Below are 25,231 nucleotides of genomic sequence, written 5' to 3' on the forward strand. Positions count from 1 at the left end.
GCAGTGTGTGTGGAAATTGGTGGCGTAAGACTAAGATTAATCGGTGCCTGTGTGATGGTGGCATTGGAGGCTTTACATTTCAAGATCTGTGCTGTAATGTTGTTGGAAATGTAAAGCTGTTACATACAATGCCTGGTCTTCGATTCTCTCTTGACTGCTTTAGAGTACAGGTGTGTGAATCAATGCACTAGATAGCCAATGCAAATGCAATATTCCCCAAATTTCCATTAAAATCTAATCCTACAATTACATTTAAAATGATTACTAGGAGCCTTGTAGAATTGCTTCTTCCAGTTCTGAGAGAGGAAATGGATAATTTAGTTTGAAACCTTCTTTAGCTGAAATCAGATATACTGTTGTCTCTTTTTTCCACCCCCTGCCCCCCAGCCCAGYTGCTTCCAGGGTGCACCGAACATGTCCAGATTCATAAACATATTATTTGTAGCTTTGCATTACACATTTCAACCACATTAGCCATCTGAGACCTCTGACTGGGCACTTGGGAGAACAACATACACAGATTACTGCTGCTTGTTACATTGCTTCCTGCCTGTATTGCCTACTCCGTTTTTCATTTAAGATTTCTCCCCGTAATGTCTGTGAAGAGATGAAAAGCAAATCACAAGGGTTATATCATTGATTTAGTAATTACCTTCTTTTTCTTTCATTTAATAACAACCTTCAGACTTTTAAGCAGGCACATGACATGAAGGTGTCTGAGTTAGTAAAATACAGCTGAAGCATACCCCAGTCAACAAATACCTCAAAATTGATAAAATAAAACCCATGGTCTGATTCTTGTCATTCAGTAGCTTAAGAAGCAGCAATAATGGCATTTTCCTTGGAGGGCATGACTAATGGGACTGCGTATCACTGAATGACACGTGCTGATCTCTGGACTTAATGGAAAACATGGGAACGACTTCCAAAACGTCGCAACTTTTTGTGGTGCTTTGTTCATGGCACAAAACGCAATAAATCTTCCATCTGAGAACAGTGGAGAAAGAGGTTAAACACCTGTTTGCCGTATCATTTCAACTGCAAAGATTCTTGTCAGCACCCAGAATTGCACCTGGATTGTTRATACCCATCTGAGAACATCACCAAGAGCTTGCTGTGCTTACGGTGCGCGTGCCATCCACAAAGCTGAGCTGGGTCAGTTCTCAGCTACGCTGAGCTTGAGGCATTTGTACTCTGGTTTGGGCCTGCTCCACTTTGTAAGCCAAGTGGTGTAACTAAAGTGAAGTCCCCACCTGCTTCCCCTCTTCTGCTGRCAGCTAGGGAATGTGCAGTCGCAGGACTAGATGATCTCCAGAGGTCCCTTCCAACCTGGAATATTCTGAGTCCTGCACGTGGGGCATAAGCAGGGGCCGATTCGCGTTTCAGGAGCCCAGTCCTCTCCCTGTTTTACGCTTCTCTGGGCTAGTTTGTTCTGATTTGTTTCCAAGTTTCGAGCAGCTGCTGGGATGCACGGACTCAGAAAAGTCTTTCAAATGAAGTCAGCCATGCAGYAAATTGTCACCTTTGATGCAGACAATTATCGGGGACTCTCGTCAATGTCTTTCAGAGCATTTTCATATTCTTCACTTCCTTCTTTCCAATTAAAAGTAAATAAGGGCCTGAAGGAGATAAGCTGGATTGAAAATGACTTTTCTTTTTGGAAAGGAGAGCAATGTGCTTTTCACCCTCTCCGCGCTTTCTGTCTTCCCTGTTTTCTTCTGGCTGCTGGAATCAGCTGTTTTGAGGGAAATTGTGTTCTGCTGTGGCACTCTGCAACACCAGGCATCACACTTATTTATGACTAACATGTACTTGGGGTTAGTTGAATGGCAAATTCTTATTGCTAAACCAAACAACTTCACATAATCTGTCAGGGATTTAAGGAATGCGGCTTCATTAAGTGGTTAGTAAACTCTGTGACTTCTAAATGAAACACAGAAAGCACTGGTATGCAATCGGGAGGGGTGGATTTGAAATGAGAGATTAACATAATCGTATGTGTCATTCTGACAGGAAACAGGGCTTTGTTCTTAACACTGGATTTTCCCTGAGTAAATCTTGAACTTGTAAGTCTGATGGGGGTATATTGTGTGTGGGTTGTTTTTTTTTTTTTTTTTTTTTTTTTTTTAATTTGAATAAAACCAGGGCTTTTGTTTCTAACATCCAGAAATAAGTGTAAGGATGACCCGTTACTAGAGACAAGTTCATAGTAGCTGCTAACATATTCTCCCAATATTCTCCCTTTGCTTGTCAGTGAGTTTAAATAGCAAACCTTTGACATCTACAGCGCAGCATCTGACTGCAAAGCGAGCGCGGAGCGTGACAGCCGAGCCTTCCAAGAGCCTTCCCGACGCTCCCAAACATTTCTTTTCCAGACCCTGGTGTATGAATATAGAATGCAAGTGTCAAGGATGACACCCACTTTATAATCTTGGTAAAGCAAGCCTTTTTCATAGAGGAATTTGTTGACAGTTCAGAGATTCAAAGTCAGTTTTAGCTTTAGCTTGTGAAGAAATAAGATTTTTTTTTCCAACCTGATGTGATAATTGAAGACTACTAGTTAGTCAATGTGTTAGTCCCCAGCAAAGTACGGTAGATAAATACTTTCTTGAAAAGCATAGGTCCTGTTAGATGAAAAGCTCTATAAATGATATCCATCTCTATATCTGTAGGGAATATTCTTTAGAGATTTTATTCACTACCAATAGCACTTGCATATTGATGCAGTTTAAAGATGCTTAGTTTATAGATCTTGTATGTTTAAAGCTGTCTTCCTTCAAAACCTTTATTTCCAAGCAGGAATAGAAATGCTTTCCTGGAAGAAAATTAATGCAACTTAATATATTTTTACAGCAGAACATGTCATAGGCCATTATGTCAAGGTTACTTGAGCTACTTAAGTTGGCATCTGCAGGAGACAGGATCCTTTGCTAGGAGACAGAGCTCCGACTTGCAGTTGCATTTCACTCCTCGTGAGCAATGATCTGTATTCACGATGCGTTGGAAAGCTGATGCCTCTGTGAGGATTTCTGCGTGTCTCATTGTCGTGCAGTAAATGATAATTAAAGGCAGAATTATAAAATACGTCAGTGAAAACAGCAAAATAAGTATAAGCTACTATGATTTCTGGAATGGTATCTACAGGGTAGCTGGAAATATTCTGTGAGCTCCTCCCTGAGTTTTGCTGAATGTAGTAGTAAAATAATAGGTAAAAGACATTTGACTCAGAGATCTTATTTCAGTTTTTAGGTTGATGTTGTTTTTATTAATGTCACAGTCAAAAAAATAAATAAATAAAAAGGAGGAACAGAAGTTTTATAGAAAGATGAAGACAGAAACACAGTGCTCACTGTGTTGTGTGTGGCATTCCTCTAATTTGAAGCTTTTGATCAGTTCTGGTTAACAGAGGAAGGATAAAAAATAAAAGCAAAGAATGAATAGAATTAGAAACAACTGGRCAGATATTGAAAATTAGAACAGTAAACGCATAGAAAGATGCAGTTTTAACAATTCCTCATGCAGCAGATCCCAGGCTGGCACCAACCTCCTCTGGTTGGTCCAAGTCCTGCTCACAGCAGACTAGCTGTAACGTCTTACCAGGTTTCCAGAGGGCCATGTCCAGCCGAGTGGTGGATATCTCTGAGAATGGATATTCTGCAGCTTCTCTCAGCAGCTCTTTCACAGCTTAACCCTAGTCCTCATGAAAACTATTTATTTATCCTATATAAGAGGAGATATGGATAAGATATATTGAATAATATATCTTATATAATATAAACTGGTACAGAAAATCTAAATCAATTAGCACCTACTTATCTTTCATGTGTAAAGCATTCACATAAAAACATGTGAATGTACAATGAAGTTGTCATTCCAAATTTTAAGGATTTCTGAAATGCTTGATTATCTGAGGGACTTCTGTCCTCACATTTCCTTGAACACTAACATATAGGAAGGAACACTGCTGAGCGCTTGTGCTTGCGACTRCAAGACACCCTGTGTGTATTAAGTGCTAAGGGAGGAGTTATTTGTAAACAGGATATTTTACTGTGTTTCCATGAATCTGCCTTTCTGCCTTTATTCAACTCGTAGCTATTATGTTACCAAGCTTGAGTGGCTGTTCTGACACCAAATGASACCTGATGTGATGCACTGAGCTGGAAGAGGTGATGATTTTCTTTGGAACTGAGGGAGAAAACCAGTTACAGATATCTTTTTCCTATTTTATTCTGCATTAGAAAATGCCACCTGATTTGCAATTACAAACGTAAAATTTGTGTTGCATTAATGCTTATGGTGCTCATTTCCATCTCAAACCGCAGCTGTCAAATAAAACCTCTAATATTTGTAGTTCAGAAGTGACAGGAAAAGGTGATTTATATTGCTTTTGGATGGGGCAAAGGTGTTATTTTAATTCTCGTCATGCTCAGCAAGTTCTAGAGCTGAACAGAAGATAAGAATGTGGCCATAGCAAGCTGAAGTAGCCCTGCAAGTCCCTGTACCCTCATGGCTTGTCTCTGACTGTGGTCAGTAGTGGGTGTCAAGGGCAGAGCACTTGAACAGGGCAATCGGAWAGTGCTTCTTCTCCGGTCTGTTTTCTGATCTGCAGCCCAAGGATTCCTTGAGACAATGAAGGTGCCTCTTTGTTCATACAGAAAATATGATGTGCATATTTGTGTCCTTACCCTGTTGCTGATAGCTTGGTGTATATTTACTTAATTTCTAATGYAGTATATTGAACCATAGAATCCTTAAGGTTGGAAGGGACCTCTGGAGATCATCTAGTCCAACCCCCCTGCTCACGCAGGGTCACCTAGAGCACGGGGCACAGGGCGGCATCCAGGTGGGTTTGGAAGGTCTTTAGAGAAGGAGACTGCACAACCTCTCTGGGCAGCCTGTTCCAGGGCTCTGTCACCCTCACAGTAAAGAAGTTTTTCCTTAAGTTCCTGTGGAACTTCTGGTGCTTCAGTTCGTGGCCATTTCCTCTAGTCCTGTTGGTGGACACCGCTGAAAAGAGGCYGGCCCCATGCTTCTCACTCCCTCCCTTGAGGTATATTTATATATTGATTAGATCCCCTCTCGGCCTTCTCTTCTTCGGGCTGAACAGGCCTATATCAAAAAAGAGGTTTTTTTGCAAAGATTCTATAAAGTTATTTTTGTCTCGAGAGCCTGGTTTTACATCAGCAGTGTGCAGACCTGATTGGAATGCACGGCAGTAGATCTGACTCATTATATAATGTCAGTATTTTATGGCACTCAGGTAAGTATGTTTGCAAAGTAGCAGTAAACCTGTTTGATGTGCAATAACGCTTCAGTAGTTAATGTAGTGTTCTACTGCATATTAACTTTTACTGCTTCTATGCAAACTTAAAATAAGCAAGAGTGCAAGAAAAGGCTGTCAGTGTCTGTAAAATAGACCCTGCTGGAATGCATTCATTTCAAGAACTAGCTTTACAGCATCTGTTTGGGCTAGCCGATGATGGCACTAAGAGTAAATGTTGAAATGTTTGCCTCACCAGAAGATAAATACACAGTTTTTACAAATTCTAACACTACCTTCAGCACTTTGTTGATATTAGTCTTGTAGCTCCTAGTCCTAAAAGGAAAAAGAGCAGTAGTGTGTTTTCATGGAGCTACTGGATGGTCTTAACTCTTTTCAACAAGTATAATAGCATACTGGCCATACAGCTAATTTAGAAGGTTTCTATTATATGTTGAAAGTATGTTGGCAGTGCTRGGTTGGTAGAGAAATTTCCTGTCAGGAATAATTAATTCTGCAGTAGATGTATTAACTTTGTAGACGTTGCCAGCCAGGGAGATACTAAAAATTAAATTCGCAGAAAGTTGGTCCTTATATTATTTGTGGTTGAAGTTTAAAAATCTTCCAGACTTTGGCAAGTTATTTAAGCTTTGAGGAGCAACCGTTTTCTCATTGAAAAATGAAATAGTACCTTGTTCTTTGAGTGCTTTGATGTCCTCTGGCATTTCCTGAATTGTAGAAATACAGCATATTTGTATGCTAAAAACACGTTATCTATGGCTCCCTAATGCTTGTGATGAGTTTATATTGGAAGTATATATTGGAAGATGGCTGTGATTTCTAGATGACTGAAAATATATGTAGATTTCCTTTTTCCTGTTATGCTATTTTAGCTAGTACTCAATAAGAAACAAAGTTTATGGATTGGCTCTGTAAAGTTCTGCGGAAGAGGATTTAATAAAAAAAAAATGCATCAAGGGTCTTAGTTGTATCAGCATTTTTGAGTACCACAATAATGAATGTAGTGCATTTTTATACCAATTGCGAGTGCTTCTAGCATATTCAACACCAGGTGTGCCAGCAGTATTTAGAATGCAAGTTGAATTGCTATTACACATTTCAACAGCAACATATCACAAATAAATGTAAAATATTTCACAATATTATTATATATGCATTTTTTTGTCTTTAACCCATAGTGTTAAAATCCGGAAATTTATAATGCAGTATTACAGGAAATTTAGGTTTAGTGTTACAGTTGAAACACTTATTTTCTCTGGTGCTGCTGAGCAGGTAATGATACCAGCAGTATTTCCTTCCGTAACTGCTAGGAATCCTGGTGGAGCTCTAAATATTTTGTTAATTCTGTTGTGCTTTATGACTGCCAAAGTAARAAAGCTACTTGCATAAGACAAAACATGAAGACTTTGTACTGCTTTCCTCAGTATTTGTGGGATTTTTTTGAGAATTATTTTTTAAGTGGTAGTTGCAGGATGTGTTTTATGACCAGGAGAGGTASGAAGGTGGCGATGCTAATTGCCTCGCTATATCCTCTCACCCAGGCAGAGCCGGCCTCGCTGGGGCTGGCTCTTGGCACGTCCTAATGGGGAGCTGAACGGCTTTGATGTCGACATCAGGCTTGTTTTAAAWATCAACTGTCTGGTTTTATAAATAAAATATAGGGCCAGTCTCTCACTTCCCATAGTGTCTGCGCATATGAGAATAAGAACAAAAGTGCTGGTGTTTATGAGGCTGGTGCCAGCCTGGGATCTGCTGCATGAGGAGCTTGTTTTCCCCTTGGCTGGGACCAAGCCCCCCGTGTCTTTCACCTTTCATTAGGGCTGCGCAGATCTTGGATTCTACACATGTTTTCAATCTGCAGTAACTCTTGGCTTCCAGACTGGCACTGCAATAACCAGCGCTGTAAATCACAGCCGATGCAGTTATTCCGTGGAGCTGCCATGAAGGCAGCTCGAGCTCCGGCTCCTGGTGGCACCAGGATGCTGGGGGTCTCCAGGGCTCCGGTAGCYCTGGGCAAACCCCGGACCAGCTGCTGCGGGGACGGGCTGCCAAGCTGCCTTCCCCAGGATCATCCACCTGCGCCTCGTTGCATCCAGTCCAGAGGGAAGTTTTGCTCCCTTGGTGCAAAATCTCCCTCTTCCTTTGGCAGTGCAAAATCTCCCTCTTCTTTTTCCTGCATATATGAACTAAATTTTTGTGCTGCGGGGCAGGATATCAGCTCATAGAATAGACATCACTATGCAAAGTCAACATCAGCATACTAATTTATGCCAACCAGAGGCTTGGCTCAGACTGGTCCCTGTGCTTTAATCCTGTTTATAAATTTTAAAACACCTTGTAGCTTTTATTCTTTGTCCTCTGTTTTATGGCAATGCTAGATTCAGTGGCATTCAGTGTATCCTAATTTAACTGTGCTCTGTGGCACCCTGTGAAAGGATCCCATCAGCATTATTTTTAATAGTTTTCCAATTAAATTTATTTTTCTTTATCCCCAAAGAGACGTAAGTGACAAGGTGGAACTGAGAAGGAGATGGGAAGTTCCCCTTTGCGCAGGTAGCTCAGCTCGCCGTGGGGAGCCGCGTTGCTCCTTGGTCAGCATCCTCTGCAAGGACAGCGGCAGCCGAGCACCCGTCCAGGGATACAGGGATTTGCCTTAGATGTGTCCCTCGGGCTCCTGCAATAGTGTCTGTTTTCCTCTGTTGGAAAATGTTCATGACTTCCTAGTGTGTATAAATATGTGAATGAGACTGAAGATACAACCACACGACGCATCTTGCTTAATTTACCCTACAGAAGTTGTTCTTGAGCCTATGTGTTTCAACCAAGATTTTCCGTAACAGACAGAAAAAGTGCTGACCGACATATTAACTCCTCTAGATAATGAGATCTGTAGGGAAGTTTTAATCTTTGGAAGGTTCCAGATGAACTGTCAGTAGTTTTATTAACTTTGGTATATCTGCGTTAACCTCTGCATATATTCTACAGTTTAACTGCAAGGCTGCAAGTCTCGGTAATRTTGCTGCAATTTCCTGGTGTAACTAGGCAGTGTGTAACGTTCGTGCCCTCGCTTCTTTGCCTCTTGCCTGTTTCCTAACTTTGCTCTTTGCAGCTCATGTTTACGTATAAGCTATGCCATGCTCATATAAATGCAAGCAAGCATTTCGGCTGTAAAATGGAATTATGAAGACTCTTCATGCTGCTAAGTGCTTTTCTTCCCTTTCTGCTAGGAAAGTGTTGAAGCAAATTTYCTTTGCAACTTTTTTTTTTCTTCTCTTGAGTACCAGTAAAATGGATTTCTTTTTTTTAATGTTTCATTTGCATTTCTTATAAGGTCTGTCTTTAGACCAGTACCCATTTTCTCAATTGTACTTCTGTAGATTTGGAAAAAATCATGGTAACCAGATGCAGTATTTGTCTCTGGCCTGGCAAAGTGTTAGATTTAACAAAAGAAGCTAATAGAAATGTTCAAATTGACCCTTCTCATCATATGGACTTCTTGGAGCTCAATCAATCTCTCATTATTATCAGAGTTATTCACACAGAGGCAGAAGTGCTACTATTTCTCATAATCAGCCCTTGAGCCAGATGTAATTTGCAATTTTGTAGCATTGTATTTTGAAACAATAATGCATTAAAATGAACAGAGCAGGAATTAGAAGCATAGTTAAGAGAACCCATTGAGGAGTAGCCACGGTTTAGTCTCTCTACACACTTGTGGTGGACACTGGTAATTAAAGGCACACAATGCAGCCTTATTAATACCTAAATTGGCGCCCAGTTTGTGCGACACCAGCAGCAGGGGCGCCTCGGTCRGCGTGTTTGCAGCGAGGCCTCGCAGTTGTCACGTGCGGTGGGAGTGCGGAGGAGCCGGGACAAAATGTGGACAAAAGTGTGGACAGAAGTGTGGACAAAAGGGAGCTCCTGCCTTGGCACGGCACACGCCACGGGAACCGYGTCCCGCCCACATCCAGCAAGGCAAAATCGCCTCGGTTGTAGAGAAATAGCTGCGTTTTTGTTCGTGTTCAAATATAATCAGGCACCTGTGAATCCCAGTCTGCTGTTGATGCTTACAATTTAGGATTTCTTCTATCCTTATGTGGTATTCCATATTGCAGAGTAGGGGGGTGTGCATCTGCTTCTATATTTTTAGTCTGTGGAAGCTGAGTTGAAATACTGGAGAGTTTTTTTGGGGAGCCTTCTTTACCTTTTAAGTGAAACTTAACCATGTTATCTTTCCTTTTTTTTTTTTTTTTTTTTCTCCTTACTTTCTATTTACAGTTTTTCAATTATTGTTTTAACATCTTACTGCTCAGAACTCCTAGTATTGAATTACCTAACAAAGAATTGCAGTCTTGATTAGAGAATACTGTCTGAGAGAGAGGGACAGGAGCATTTGTAAGTACATTAAATGACAATAATGAAAGGATATGTTGTCCATTAAGATTACATTATCCATTAAAAGACTGAATTAGCTTGGTTGTATCACATGTATGAGCTACTCTCTTCAGTGACAAATAGCACACATGTAGTGTATCAAATCTTATCCCAGGCAAGACGATTTATGTGGTCAAATAATTGTTTTCTCTTTTGAATATGTGCACAGTACTAAAAAGTTCTTGCCACACAAGTAGGCTTCAAAGTGCTATGAAATTTCCATCAAAATATCATGGACTGCTCCTGTGGTCGCTGCTGTCACTGATGATTGCTAACGTGGCTGTATCTGAGCAGGAGCTTTCTCTTTCATCTCTGATTCTTGCAGGGATGCCACAAACCACTTAATGGGTTTAATAGGTTTTGGCTCTGCATCATGCAAATGAGTTAGTTATGGTGACTTTTAGTGGTCTTGTGTACCAAGTTGGTTTGGCCGAGAAAGAGAAGACTCTCTTGTTACTGGGTGCTGCCTTCCTGATACCTTTCAAATATGAGCGTGTAAAATTATGCCCACTTCCTTGGACCTTCTCTGACTGTTTTTAAATTACATTCATTTGGATTAGTTGTTTTTTATTTCTGATCTATATGAATAATTTTGTCATTTATTAGAACTGTCAATGTCTCCAGCAATTTTAGACAGTTAGGAAAAGCAACGCGAGAAGATTATGTTCTGTTTAGCAATTTGCAGACAGATGGTCTTCCCCTAAAAGAAATCTGTTTTTAAAAGTTTCGTCATTTTATGCTGGAAGTAAATATTACAAATGTATAAGTTGTGAAAAGAGAGCGACTTGGTGCGAATAATATTCTGCCTGTTGTGTCATGCCTTTCAGGAAACGTTATCAAAACTGTTTATGAAAATAATTGAATGAAACCTCATGACATGTCTTTTGGTTTGGCATTATACCCGTTTTCTGCGAAGCTGGGATACTGAATCACAAAGACAAGCAGATTAAGCTTCAGTGGTTGGAAACAGCTACCAGCCCCATATGTTGTTTCCACTTCTTTCCAGGAAGTTGTGGTCTGAGTTGCCTGCAATGTTGCACGTGAAGGCTTGCAATTTAGGTGCTGTCCTAACTGTTGATTTTAAGTAGCCTTATTTCAATTAGCTGCTTTTAATGTTTGGARAGGGATGCAGTGGATGTTGAGATAAAGTTTGTGCATGTGCAGTGTGACTGCAGTGTCACCAAACAGCTTCACGTGCTCCTCAGTTCTCACAGGGCACCATCAGAGAGGACTGATAAATGAGTGATAAGTACTTAGGTCATCCCAGTTTTGATCTGTGTTCACGTCTGAACACAGGAGTTGTGGAAACATGTGATTTTGTCCAAAATACCAGTCAAAAAAAAAAAAAAAGAATAAATCTCATAACTGTAGTTTTCATTGATTGCAAGTTAGTGATTGCAGTGTGGACCCTGGCCTTGATCTGGCTTGCTTTAATTCCAGAAGAGCAGCCTCTGAGTTCTGTTTATGAGAACACACTGACTTAGAGGCATCTTGGCCACTTAAAGAAATATATAAATTGTGTTTTTGCTTGAAGGCCCATACACAAACCTGTCTCTGCAGAGATATTCTCCTTTGCTCTTACGCAGTGCCCCTTGTTTGGTATGGGACGCCAGGGTTCTCCAAGAACCTTGTTTTCAGGGCCTCTTCTGCTGAGTGTTGCACCAAAAGGTTGGCTGCTTTGTCAGTTTTAACATACCCAAGGAAACCTGTGGAAATAAAAAGTTATAAATATCCATTCCAACTATTCCCACAGTGTGGGCTCCTTTGGCCTCCCTCCTGCTACTTGAATATCAGGGTTTCCTCATCATCTCAAGGCAACGATGCTGCCGAGTCATTACAGCTTCTTTTATCCCTCTTCCTAACTCTGRAATCTGAGCTACTAATTTGATTAGATGTGATGTCTGTTTCTAGAAATGCATTGCAGAGATGTAGATCTTTTCTCTTGAAAGCAGATTTTTAAAAATAGCGGTTGCACAATTTTGCTAAAGCATGGAAGGCTTATAAACCCTCAAGTCATCGCTAACCAGGATGATTTTGTATGTGCACTAATGTTGAATGCTTATTAAATATAATTTTAGCAGGGAATGCTGTTGTCTATGATAATAATTTATCTTTTGAAATATAAATCTTATTGCTGACATAGCAGGATGAAAAACAATACATAAGTCCTTACAAAATAATTAGTGTTAATGTGTGTGTGTATGTTTATATTATTGCAACTGTTGGGAAAAGAGCATGCCTTGAAGACAGAAAGCACTGATAGAATAGCTCAAGACACTTACCATTTGTTAATTTTTAATGACAATGTTTTTTCTATTAAGGAACATAATACTCCTGAACTTCTGTCTCAATCAATTTTTGTGTTTTTTTTTCATTAATCAACTAATGCATGTTTCTTCTGTAGCCCTTTATTCTAATGAAATATGTGGATGATTTGGCAGACGACAATGATCTCATCAGTAACGCATCAGAGTAAAATCCATTTAGCAGACGATATGCATATTATTTTTGTTATATCAAAGATTCTGTTACATGTTTTCTTTCAAACTGAAGTTCTTTTGAGAGAAACTGTAAATGTGGAATTTTGAGTGCTGCCACCTGTGCATCTTCTTGTCTTCATTTGTTGTTTCTGTGCACTTATTTAAGTTAAATCACGTGCATTACGCTTCATCTAATGCATAGTTTGTGTTTATGCATATATATGAAAGAATTGACATTGTGTCTTGAGCAGGTGCTGTTGCATCCTCAGCAATTTTGTTCTCTCAGTCTTGTGCTGTTCAGACTCTCTGATGTGCTGCCCCACAGGCACTGAAGTCACTTTCTCATCAGTCCTCTTCCGTTGGGTAGGGTAGGTTTGGATGCCACCATGTGAGAGCTGTAACAGTCATTCAGGCAAGTAAGTTTGCATATAAGCCAGCTAGTGACCAACAGAGGATTTTTCATTACATTACCCACAGAATTCCAAGGATTTTCCTACTTTAGGGTCAAGGTTCATGCACATAGGTCTCTGTTCTCATCTTTTTTATTAATAATAACACGAAAGCTAGTATCATGAGTTCTGAGGATAGTCCTTTCCTCTAATGTGACTTGGCTATTATGTTCTAGAGATGATAGTTTTTAAAAATGGCCCTCTTACATTTTTTTAATTGCTTCACTTACTATGATTTCTATTGTTGGATGAATTTGAGGATTAAGACAGACTGTGGATCTGTGAATTTGACTTTGAGCATTTACACTTATCTTGAAACTTTCTCTAACCCTTAATGTAAAAAGGGGAATTAAGAAGTTATAAATTAAGTAGAACCCTGGAGTATCTCGGCAATTAGAGTGAACAAGATTTCAGCTGCTCTTCTTCATCAATTTCTCACACTCTTGGATAGACAGGATCTTCTTAATTTATAGCCTGTATTTCAATTAATCATAGGAGTTTTTTTCTTAAAGTTTTTTTCTAAACCGTTACAAAATAACAAACTATTTGTTTAGCTATTCTTTTAGTAATGACTTGTAGATGAGAGAACTACAGAATAAACAGCTCTTAAGTGAGATCACGACTTTTCTATCCTACTAATATCATTTATAATGATAATCATTATAAAGAGACAATTATTTAACCACACAAAGAGTATTAAACTATGCTCAGGGAAGCACATGTTTGTAAATAGAAAGATAATGCTTTTATTTGTTTGGGATATAAAGGAAGCCTTGCATTTTCCTTTTGATCTTTATTTTCCAACATGAGTAATAACTTTGTCTGCTGTGCTTTCAAGAATTCAGGCTGGCAGACATGGTGACCATAGTTGATAAATGTGCTAGGGTTACACTTGCTGCTCAGGATTTAGTGTAGCACGAGGGAAGGCTGTAGCAACAAAACTTGTCATGGTATAAATACATTAACTTTGTTAGAGTAGTATACACAGCTTGATTCCAAGACATTGAAATGCAGCATGGGGCAACTTTCCTCTTTGTATTGATATTTTGTGTACTTCTTTAGGTAGGGCTTTTGTGCTTCACAGTCAAATTGTTAGCATTACACTTAAGAAATGTCAGGAGCTTAGAATCAAATTCCCAGGACTGTCGCAACATCAGTGGCACAGTGCTCCTTTTCAGCTGTTTTTTAAAATCTCAACAGCGATTCTTGGCTTTCTTCATCACTGTCCACCTTTTAACTAATGCGAGATCAATTGATCCRGCATAGATCCTGAGCAGTGGACTTCTCATTTCTGCCTCAGAAAAAGGTTGTAATTTCTTTTCACGGTAAGAACTGCAACAAGTATGCCAGGAGCCAGCCTCACAGCGAGGAGAGTGGGTTCAGGTTCAGACAAGTGCCAGAAAACCTCCAGGTGCTTCAGGCACTCACTAAGCAGCTGCACGCAGCAGAGCAAAGCTCCAGCATCTGTAAGCAGAGCAGCGAGTGCAGGGATCAGACCTCAGGGCAGTCTTCTCAAAGGCATGTTCTTGSAAAAGTTTTGAGGCTCTCTGTCAGGACGGATGGGTGGCGATTGCTCTTTTGCAGGGCAGGAATCCTTAATGATTGCACTTGGGGAGTTCCCAATCTTAGATTGTTATCATTAAGTGTGCAGTCACTACAGTGGAAAGAACTTTTTGCCAGGACATTAAAGATATCCGCTAGGGAAGAAATATTAGAAGCAGTGGGATTCTGAAGTTTCCACGGTGTGATATACTGGATGTGCATCCTAGTTCCCATTTCCCTTCTTTCTGAGTACTCAAGCAGGGAGGGAAGAGAGGCTTTCACACCAAGGCAGATGTTGATGAGGGGAGTGTTTCCCTGATGTTAATGGTGACCAGGCAGGGCAGAGGCCATACTGCTCACACTCCCTTTTACAAAGATAGGCCAGTTATTTTTTCCTGGGCTGATACATTCAAACTGAGGTGTTTTAAATGCCAAGAGTAATTCAGGGGACCTGACCCACGCTTTGCTTCTTTTGACTCAGACAGCACTGTGTGAGCCACTGGAGAGCAGCAAGGAAGGATTTTTCCACTACCCCCGAAGGCACAGCACTTCTGTAGAACTGGGTATTTTGAAAGGATATTTTATAGAATGCTTGAATTTCATTAGTCTGTTTTTATATCTGAATATTCTGTTATGTCCGTAGTTGTGAATCAAAATAGGAAAATCTAACTGAACTAATTGAAAAGACTGGTGAGTAGCTTCACACTAGTATAGCCCCAAGAGTGCATTGAGTGTTACACAGTTAAAGGGGTGTTTAACAGCTTGCTTTAATGGTATGCCCTGGTATCGCTCTCTGTTGCTCTTCTGTAGTTAAACTTGGCTTGAATGTGGATGCTAAATAATTTATAAATGTCTGTTATAAATTTGGAGAGGATGCTGATTTGGGCTGTGGGTTTTCTTTGTGTCTTAATAAATTATACTTCAAGGAGAAAATAGAAAAAAAAGGAGCAACCACACTTATATTTAGTAATTAAAATAGCCTTATGAAAACCTACTGAATGCAGTGTTGACGCCTCCTGCAGAAATGAAAGGTTTTGATGTGTGTGTGTGTGTGTCTGGCTCCTTCGTGTTTCTTTTAAACACSTTCCCAAAGTGTTGGTGGAACTTGGAAAACGGCTTTACCTTTATCTGCCTGTTACCTCTGCTATTGTAAGCTGACGCTTGACAGAATCCATTAGACTTGCAGTCTTTAGTGGAAAAGAGAATTCTTGAACTCCTAAATATTTTTTGTGTGTGCAGAGATCTTACTGGAAGTATGCAGACTTGGTTAGGGTGAGATTCATATAGGGCAGTGTGTTTTTGACCTGTTCTGCAGCTCCTTGACCTCCGAGTGTCGTGAGGTCCATGCAGTCACCATACAGTCCATGCACGTGACGCGTTAAAGATGTGAAGCCACAATCAGGCATGGGGAGGATGCGGTTGATTATTACAGATTTTGAGTGTAGGGAAGATGCAGTTAATGTTGCTGAACTTAGTACAGGCAGTGGTGATTGAGGTGGATGTATCACTTATGTGGGTGACAATGTCTGGAGAAGGTGGCTTCCCAAGATGACCAAGATGACCATGTTTCATGCGCTGCCTGGCTGTTCCCTGCTGTGATGCCTGCGGAGCTCACCAGGAGTGACACTAGAAGGTCTCCTGTCCCTGGATGGGACCAGAAGATGTCCTTGTGAAGCTTTTATCAGGATTGCTCCTGAGGGCAGAAGAATCCTTACTTCCCAGATGACCACACCCTGAAAGGGAAGAGGGACTGTTGCCACAAGCAAATCCAAGCCCGGTGCTCCAGCACGTGCTGCGGGTGCAGCAGGAGCAGGGCTTATGGGCTCGGAGGCTTCGCTGTGGGAACTCAGACACTGAGTTTTGCTAGGGTTGCGYTACGTGTTTCCACTACAAGTACAGTCTTCTGAAAGCCATGCAGCCTCACCAGCCTTTTAGTAGCCTGCTTACAAGGATTATTTGAGAGGATTATTTGAAATTTCCGGTGTACTTTATTTTTTTTTAATAAGATAATGATTTCAATATGTTTCTCCTCATAATTAAGAGTGAATTGATTTATGGCGGTAGAAATCCTGTTTTGCTGCTCAGACCTCATGGGCACTGATTAAATTTAATCTTTGTATTTATTTATTTATTTATTTATTTAGAACACCAGTATGCTATAAATATATAAACCACCTGCTTGGAAAGTCGCCTCCTTTGCTGGAGGGCCGGGCGAGGCGGAGCGGCGCCGCGGTGCGCGGCGGCCTCTGCCAGCGGCCCTGCTGGCGGGCCCTGCTGCGGCCCGCGCGCTCAGGCCTCTTTCACACCAGCTGTTTTGTGGGGCGTTAGACATCGCAAAGTCGATTGGAGCCTCCCGTGTCGTCTGCTCTAATGTTTGCTGTAATTGTTTTGACGCCTCTTTAATAGATAGGTGGGTGTTTTTGAAGTGCTGGCGTTTTTAGRCACTGCATTTGAGTGTGTCGGGTTTATGTATTTACATAGCATTAAAAAAAACAGAGACTTCAACTATATGTAGCAGTTGGTGTTTTTTTAACCCTATCATGCTTCTCCCTTTTCAGATAGTTCTTAATGAACCATCCTAGTACTCATGTGCCCAAATCATTCAGAAATGAGCAGTCTGGGGGTGGTGGAGAGCAGCCATGCACTGTAAAGTTTGTGTACGTCCTCCTCCACTGCATTATTTCTTTTTTAAAACAACTACCCTAAGAACCATAAACTTGATTACATGGAGTAAAGTTTTCTCACCCCTGAGTGATCACAAATTATTTTTTCTGAAGCGTTACTGTGCGGTATTTCTGCMTTGACTTTGTATGAAGAAAAACAGGAAAAAAAGGGAAGAAATCATATAAATGCTTGGTGGCTTTGAAGCTTTGGGTGTAAACTGTCTGTGTAAATGGATTAAGATGTTTAAGGACCTCTATGTTSGTGTTTGAGCGCTGGAAAGCACTGGGTGCTCTTGCTGTGCCCCTCAGCGGAAGGCTGCTCTCCTCTGAGCGCTTCATGAGAAAATAACCTCACTGCTTTTATCGTGATAAATAATCCCGTGTTTAGTAGATGTATAGACATGTTATCCCATCTGCCGTAATAGGCAGAAAATCGTCATCTGAACTTGGACTGCATTTAAGTGTTTGTTTAGCTCAGTCTGTGCAAAAGTCATTCCATTTAAAGCAGGCCTGAAATAGCTAACAGAAATATACGCAATTTTATTCTAATAATAACGAGAATCTCAAATGTCAGGCTGTTCTCTCCCTGAAAGTCTAGAAGAAAAATGTTCAGAGTGCAAAGATGCAAGAAACTTAAAGTGAGAGCTGGAGCTGGTGGTGGTGGGAGCCCCTGGGAGGGAGAGCAGAGCAGCTCCGCGTCCCTGCTCCCCTGCACATKCTGGGAAAAGGCATATGGGGATAGCAAAACTCAAAGCCACCTGGGGCTGGAGAGGAATAAACTTCCATTTTGGAGCAAGCATGTGTGGTGTGGCGGGGAGAGGGTGAGCGCACGTGGGCAGCTGCCTGTCTCCTGCTCTTCCGTACGGAGCGTCTTTACTCCAYGCAAATTTGCCTTGCAGTCTCGGGCAGCCTGAGACTTCGGTAATTTTTAAAGAGTTGTTTGACTGTGCATTTAAAAATAATGACCCCCCAAAATGCTGGCAGGAAAAAGGAATGTGGCACTACAATTTTCTTTGTTTCTATTCTGTTCTTTAGTAAGGAATTCTATAAAGTTTTAAGAGAAGGAGGAAAAAAAAAAAAGAGAAAAAAAAGAAAAAAAAAACCCTCAGCACAAACTACAGCAGCCTGAAAATATTAAAAAAGGAGGTTCCGAGATCTTTTCAGTTTCTCTTCTTGGTTTCCGAGCAGCGCTTCTCCTTGGAGAAGTCTCTTTGTCATGGGAAAAGGAAAATGCAGTTGTGTTCATTTCACAAGTTAGATTCTTTTTTTGTGTGTTATTAACAGGTTTGGCAAACATCGCAAAGATGACAAGAGTGAGAAAACTGGTAAAATAAAAGTGCAGGAAGCTCTTACTTCAGAAGAGGAGAGAATACGAATGAAGCAAGAACAGGAGAGGTAGACTTCAGTATTTGCTTAAACCTTGATAGAAGGAGTTTTGTTTTTAAACTAAATAACTGAAGTTCCATTTTTCACTGATGAAATTTTCCAAATGCTGATATGTTTATATACTTAGCATAACAAGATGGAGCTGGATTTATTCTGGACATTAGCTTTGACAGCTTCTTTGGCTGCTTTAAACTTTTATAGAACAAGATCTCCTTTCTTTATTGAGGAGACTGGAATAATAATATTAAATGTTTTCTCTATACATTCTATAAATGATTTTATTGACATTTTTAGAAAAATAGTATTTATATAGAATGAAGTAAATTTTGTATTTTTCTTCAAAGTCTTGCATATCTAGTTTTTTCTTTGATATATTTAGAAACAATATAAAGACATATAATCAGTATATTTGTCACTGAAGTTCAGTCTATTTATGTGTCATGCAGTATGTTTATGGAATGATGTGTATATTAAACTGCTAATTGTAAAAATGAGTGGTGAGTACCTCTATTTTTCCATGTCAACTTCCCTTAACATTAAAAGCCTATGTGTTATATATGTCACATGCTCTTCTCAATACTTCCAATCTGTATTTCATCCTGTCTTTTGTAGCCCTAGAGGTCTGGGGCCTAGTCTCTGATATCTTTTATTTCCATTTACTCAAAATCTTGGAAAGCTTAGGCTGTAATTTAACTAGTATTGAAGGATGTACAGGGAGAGAAGGCCTCTTCAGGTAGAAGGTTCTTCCACAGAGGAGACAAAATTTAAAGGGCTACAGTGTTTGCATGTTGGATCGTAAATACAGTCAAGGCACATTTTGCAGTGAAAGAGAATAAGCAGTTAGGGCTGATTCATCTAAAATATGTAGTGTAGCTCAGCCCTAAGTTGTGGTTTGATGGAGAAACCACAGAGGGAAAGTTTGTTGTTTGTCTTGTGCAGGAAGCTTGACTAGTTAGTCATAGTGATCCCTTAGACCGTCATAGCTAGGGCACCCGTGTCAGCTGTGGGTAAGAACASAAGCGAGAGCTTTGTCATTTTAACAAGCTGTTACATAGCAGAGCTACAGTAGCTCCTTCATAGCTGCTCAACTACAAAGTAAAATAGTTTGCTCAAAGTTGTTTTAAGGTGAAGTGATTGACATTAGAGCTAAGGCAGGCTAGGAGCAAAGATTCATCAGTTACTGCAGGTCAGCTGATCAGCAGTAACTTGTTAAACTGCTGATGTTTGGTCATTTGTGATTATCATTTGGATTATGTTTTGGGAATCCTTTGGCTTTTCACATGCGCTAGAAGAGATCTATGAAGAAGTTCACTCACAAGTACATCCCTTCTGCCAGTAGAAGGTGGCTGAATAATAGTGTTTGTTGGTTGTTTTGGTTTTTACTTGTTTGTGATGTTACTTTATGTACTCTTCATTGACAAAAGTGGAACAGGCTCACTAAATTTGCCCCTGTTTTTAAGGGTAGTGTACTCTCAGATTATATAGTGAAAGGAAATACTGATACCGARGAAAATAAATGACTTTGGCTACATGTGTGCTTGTGCAGGCAACTTTCCTTTATATGTAGGCAGATTACCCAGTTCGTGGTTCAGTTTCTAGCACTGGTGCAGAGGCCTTTGGAAGCTAGCGGTGGGGCCCTGGCGAGCTCAGGGCTGGAGGAAGGTCCTCGTGCGTGGTGCTGCGTCCCTGCCTAGTGAGTGTGGCTGAGCTCCAGCCAGGGCTGTGCGCYGTGGCGCTGCTGACCTGCTCTTCTGCGCTGCAAATGCCAGTGCTCAACACTGGGGTCTGGCAGAGCTGTGCTCAGTGCTGGCCTTCCCCGACCAGACAGCACATGCAGCCCTGTGCCCTGGGAGGTGCTAGACCTGAGCAGACTTCGTCCACTCATCTGCCACCAAGCAGTAGTCACGTTAGCTCCTCAGTCATTTCTGCAAAAAAAAGRAGGAATGAGTTTGAGTTAGTAACATTCTCTTCTTTCTTCTTTCTCTGCCTCTGTCTGTCTCTCATAAGCATGGTGAGAGCACAAACTGTCCRTGTGATGATGCGAGAGAGGTTGCAATAGTCACGCTGGGTACCAAGGTAGAATTACGGAATTATTTGTAAAGCCTGCCCGTGCATGGAGCAAATTCCTAATCCTTGTCATCAAGTTTCGCTAACCCATTTTGAATCTTTCCCAGAATCTCACTCTTTGTGTGTCATAAAACAGTTTTATTTGTTCACTGAAACTGCAGAAGATGCATGCGCCCAAACATCATAACAGCCTGATGTTGTTACCATAACACAGGTCCTCCTCTTTCTCTTTCCCTAACTGTGTATTTGCTTTCCTTTGTGTTATGTCTATRAAAGAATGCAAGTTCTTTGGGGTAGTGGCATGTACAACTAATAAAATATAATAAAATAGCAATCAAATGTGTGAGGTGCTTCCTTATGTTTCTAAAAATTTCAGATGTTGATTTGGTCCATAGAGATTTTCAGTATTCCTGCAGTCAGATTGCGGAGAGTTTCCTTTTTATATTGTAAAATAATTTTAGATATGTGCTATTAATGAAGAATACTCTGTGAATTTACTGAACAACCCCTCAAAGTGCTTGTCAGGAGATAGTAAAATATTATTGTCGTAACAAATGTTGGTTCACAATAACTGCTATTTTAACTTGATTTTCTGAGGGTTCTTTCTCAGTGTTTTTAGCAGTACAGCTCACTTATTCTGCTTTACTTGGTATTTGATGCTCTGTACTTTTATAATGATGCAATACTTTTGGGAAATAGGTTGGATTTAATGAATTTACTATGTCTAAGAGTCTTGGAACAAAAATCCTTAGGGGGTCAGAGAACAAGTGAATGGTCCATTAAAAAATCAATCATGCCTACAATTTTATAAAATTATTATGCCTTGACTTGATAATTTTAATAGTATTGTGCTTACAACAGTATTTTCTTTAAACTCTTAAAAGTAGCGTTCATATTGATTAGGAGACAATAAGCAAATTAATGTTCTTCAATTTACCATGATTGAAATGAATAAAATTGCCTTTTAAAAATATATTATTAATAGTAATTTCTTGTTAAAGAGCATATCTCTCTAGCTGTGTATGATACATGTTTACCGACAGTCCTAACACAGCAATTTGGCACAGAAAATGAAATTATCTGGTTGAAGATAGATGCAGCTTTCAAAAAAAATAGAACACGAGAAAAATCAGGAGCATCATCTGGAAAGGCTGCCTACCAGTCTTACTAAAATTGTTGTAAGATATGTGCCATTTGTAAATTCTCAGAATATCAGATTAGCAGCTCATCCAAGGACAAAGGACATTGCTCCCTGTTCTGTAAGACAGGTTTACTCCAGAAAGACGAGTCTTCTTGCATTATCCTTGAAGCACTGGTCTGAGACCCAAGTGGGTTCTGATGTGCCATTAGGAAGCCACAACTCACATTCAAAACTGAGCGTAGCTTTCCTGAACCTATCTCATCTCCTAAGAAAGAGGATCTAACAACAGTCTCTTAACACCTTGATTTCTTCCTCTTTCTTCTTGGATTTTGTTTTCTGACACATTGTGCTCAGTGCAGAAGGAAAGGAACCTTTAGCAAGTCGGAACCCTTTGACCACATTTGTCTCTCTCTGTCTTGGACGCTTGTGGTTCTTGATAGCCACATGGCTGCCCTAAGTCTGGCAAGGCTCTCTTCAGCCTATGACTGGTGTCCTCTAGCAAAGCAAACACTCCCCTTGCACTTTTGTACTGAGGTAGTAGGGAATGGAGGGATAAGGCACGCATATTTCTTACTGAAGTTTCCAACAAAAACAGCTGTATCCAGGCTTGTTCACAGCTAGATAAGGCTTAAAAGCTGAAACGTGCAATTCTTAATCTCCTGATTCAGAGTATGTGATTGCAGCTTTGGTGGTGGTTGTGCCTGAATCTGCCTTTAGAGACACTTCCTCCTCTTGAAAGAATATTCCATGGGATGCTTTCTTCATTCAGTTACTAAATGCATGCAAGAGCTTTGCTAACACTCTGGAAACTTGCAGGCCACCATAAACATATTTTACTCTTAGTATTGGATTCTTCCTTAAGTTCTACTGATACGGGAGCAAAATCAGGTACCTAAATGTATGTGTTGTGAGGATGAGTAGCGAGGGGAGGAGGCCTTTGGAAGAGCATGATCTGCTTGTACAGGTGGGAGGGCGATGACGGGTACCAACGAAGCCTGGGAGATGGCAGATGTAGTAGATATGTAGTCACATAGGTGCTTCTTGGTCCTCGGGACAACGCTGCATGCGCCTGCCTTGGCCCTAAAGAAGATGCTGTGCAATTCCAGTCTCTGCTGGACCTGCTGGATGAAGATTAACACACAGCTAAGTAATACCGCACACCATATGCACTATATGTATATATAGTTGTCACCTGGAAAACAAACCTGTTTCTTTGCTACTTTTTTTCCCTAATATTTTGGAAAACTTATCCTTTTTTTTTTTTTTTTTTCCCTTTAGTGTGTGAAGGGAATTAAATGCACATAATTCTGCTGACATATTTATCCTTGTCTGCGCCAATGTCATCCCGGTGGCCTGAGCTCCGTGGTGGGAACCGTGGCTGGCAGCAGCAGGGCCAGAAGGGGGAGCTCCCAACATGGGTTTCTGGGCCTTGCCCTGCTCGGTGCTGCAAGGGGGAGGCAGGACCATGGATTCTCCCCAGATGGGAGAGAGCAGGAGTGGAGGGCAGCAGTTCCGTGGTGGAAACCTCAAGAGGCTTTTGTATGGCAGAGTAAATCTTATTGCCTTGCTTTTTTTTAATATATAGAATAAAAACATATTTTTGAATGGGAATTGTGAAGCAGCTGGTAACTGAGGTAGGATGCTGCTCCTACAGCTTCAGCAGAATATGGCAAAAAGAATGGAAGAAACGGGTGAGGAACTGTCTCTTGCAGAGATGTGGTCTAAGGGAGGTTGGCCCAGATGTTTTTCACCGAGTCGGCAGTTTTGCTTTTGCTTCTGTAGGTCAGCGAATGGCTGACAACATTTTTGTTGTTACCATGAGCAAGGCTAGGATTTTAGTGTTTGTTTTTCCCATAACGATGTTTCCTGAATTTAAATGAAACATTTGGTATGCTCATTAGTAATTAAAAGAGCATTAATATTCTTTTCCTACAGGGTTTGGTCAATCCGTAAAATGTTTCCTGTATTATATTTTCCCTAAGGGTACAGGAGACTTTATCTCCAACATATAATAAACTTCTCTTCATCTTTCTCTAGTGCCATTAAAGCTACAAGCCTTTTGTTGTAAAAGTATACTAATGAATAGAAATGTTACAACAAGAACAGAAGTCTTGTGTTTTCCCTTCATCATGCATCATCCATTTTAATTAGACGAAAGGGTGGTGAGTACTGTGACAAGAGTCTGGAATTAAAATCATTAATTGATGTCAAGCTGACGAGAGACTGCTAACATGAATTTACTGACAGCAGGAAAGAAATTAACCTTATTACTTTATTTAGTACATTAGGACTATTTATTATATTTTCCTATGCAAGTTCAGTGTGCTCCATTTATGATGATGGAGAAAGACAAAGAATTAATAGAACCTATATAAAATTTTATTACCTCCTATTGTGGATGTTTACATGAAAACCACATCAATAACTTAAAAAAAAAAAAAAAACAAATCTACCACATCCCTTTAATCAACATAACTCATCCAAACCATTACAGCAATATCCTAGATATTTTAAAGAGCATAATATCTTCTGCTCTCCAGCCAAGCAGAATTATAAAAGTGATCTGATTTAAAACCATCYTGCAGTTTCCTAATGTCAGTGTTGCAAAGAAATGAAACATATTTTCTCCATCAGTGACATTGATTGGAATAACTGTCTGTTTTGATCATCACTGGAAGGTCAGCCTAACAAAGATGAGTTTTAATGTTAGGCATCTTTAGTCTTTAGATGAAAGAGTGCAACAGTGTCTTACAGAATGACAGCAGCATCCTATAGATAATTTGTGACCCAAAGGTCGTCATAAAAGAATAGAGGGGAGGTCATCTCGTAGTAAAGGCCATCTGGAACTGCTAAAGTATCAGATGGAGTAGGGGGCCGAACAGCAGGACACTCTTGGTGTCTTTCCAGATTTCCCAGAGAGACCATAATATTTTCATTGGAAAATCCCAACTTTTTTCCCTTAAGCAAAATATTTCCATCAAGCAAGCTCATCTTACTTTTAGAGAAAAGAGAAACATACCGTAAGCAGAGGGAGTTTTTGCCAGTTACATAACTTAAGTCTTATCTGTGTCCTTAAAATAATGCAGAAGCTCAGCTTCACTTTTGCTCTTGCTTTTGATGCCACTGAACGGCTTTTCAGAGAACTGTTACCTCTAAAGCCATAACCACTGCAAACATTTAGAGTACAGGTGTATTTTCTGAACTGTTTTGCAGAAAGCCTTTTCTGATAAATAAATACTCTCCCCCCTTCCCAATCTATAAAAGAGTAAGGAAAAAATTGCTCAGTGAATCAGAATATCAGATCAATGTGTTTCTCATTCTCACTTACTTTGAGATGGAATCTACTTGTCAGTGAACATTCCCACTTCTCTGAGACTTGTAGCATTGTTTTTGGCAGTTGTTTTTTATRTAATGGATGAGGGTGCAGCACATGAAAACAAATCAGTGGCAATATTTTTTTAGGAGAACACAGAAATGAAGCATGAGAATATTGAGCTTAAGAAAAATATTACACACCAGTTCCACTTCATAAAACACTGACTTCAGGAGCAATGTAAACTGAAGCTTTTATGGAATAATAGAGGCATTTTTTAAATAAAGCTCTACAGAATCTCTGACTATATTTTATAATGTGTAGAGATCATGAGAGAGCTTTGCTAAAAGTGCATTTTCTCTATTGTTTGCTGATTCAAAATACTGTACYGAGCTGGATCTGGCCAAGCTCCTTGTCATGGACTTAAAAACAACAGTTATGKTGTCTTTATAATATTTTGAATTACATCAGTGAT

The 25,231-nt window shown here is 40.1% G+C and overlaps 1 protein-coding gene across 1 annotated transcript in view; it reads left to right on the forward strand.

Annotated features, from left to right (window-relative positions):
• PARD3 (par-3 family cell polarity regulator) overlaps window positions 1-25,231 on the forward strand; it is a 388,174-nt gene that overhangs the window by 259,151 nt on the left and 103,792 nt on the right. Inside the window, exon 22 of the mRNA XM_026048772.1 lies at window positions 18,134-18,244. Coding sequence (XP_025904557.1) covers window positions 18,134-18,244 — 111 coding nt within the window. The remainder of the gene's footprint in view (window positions 1-18,133; window positions 18,245-25,231) is intronic.

Source organism: Nothoprocta perdicaria, unplaced genomic scaffold (assembly GCF_003342845.1).
Source record: "Nothoprocta perdicaria isolate Ctin4 unplaced genomic scaffold, notPer1 scaffold_57, whole genome shotgun sequence".
In the NCBI taxonomy this organism is placed as follows: domain Eukaryota; kingdom Metazoa; phylum Chordata; class Aves; order Tinamiformes; family Tinamidae; genus Nothoprocta; species Nothoprocta perdicaria.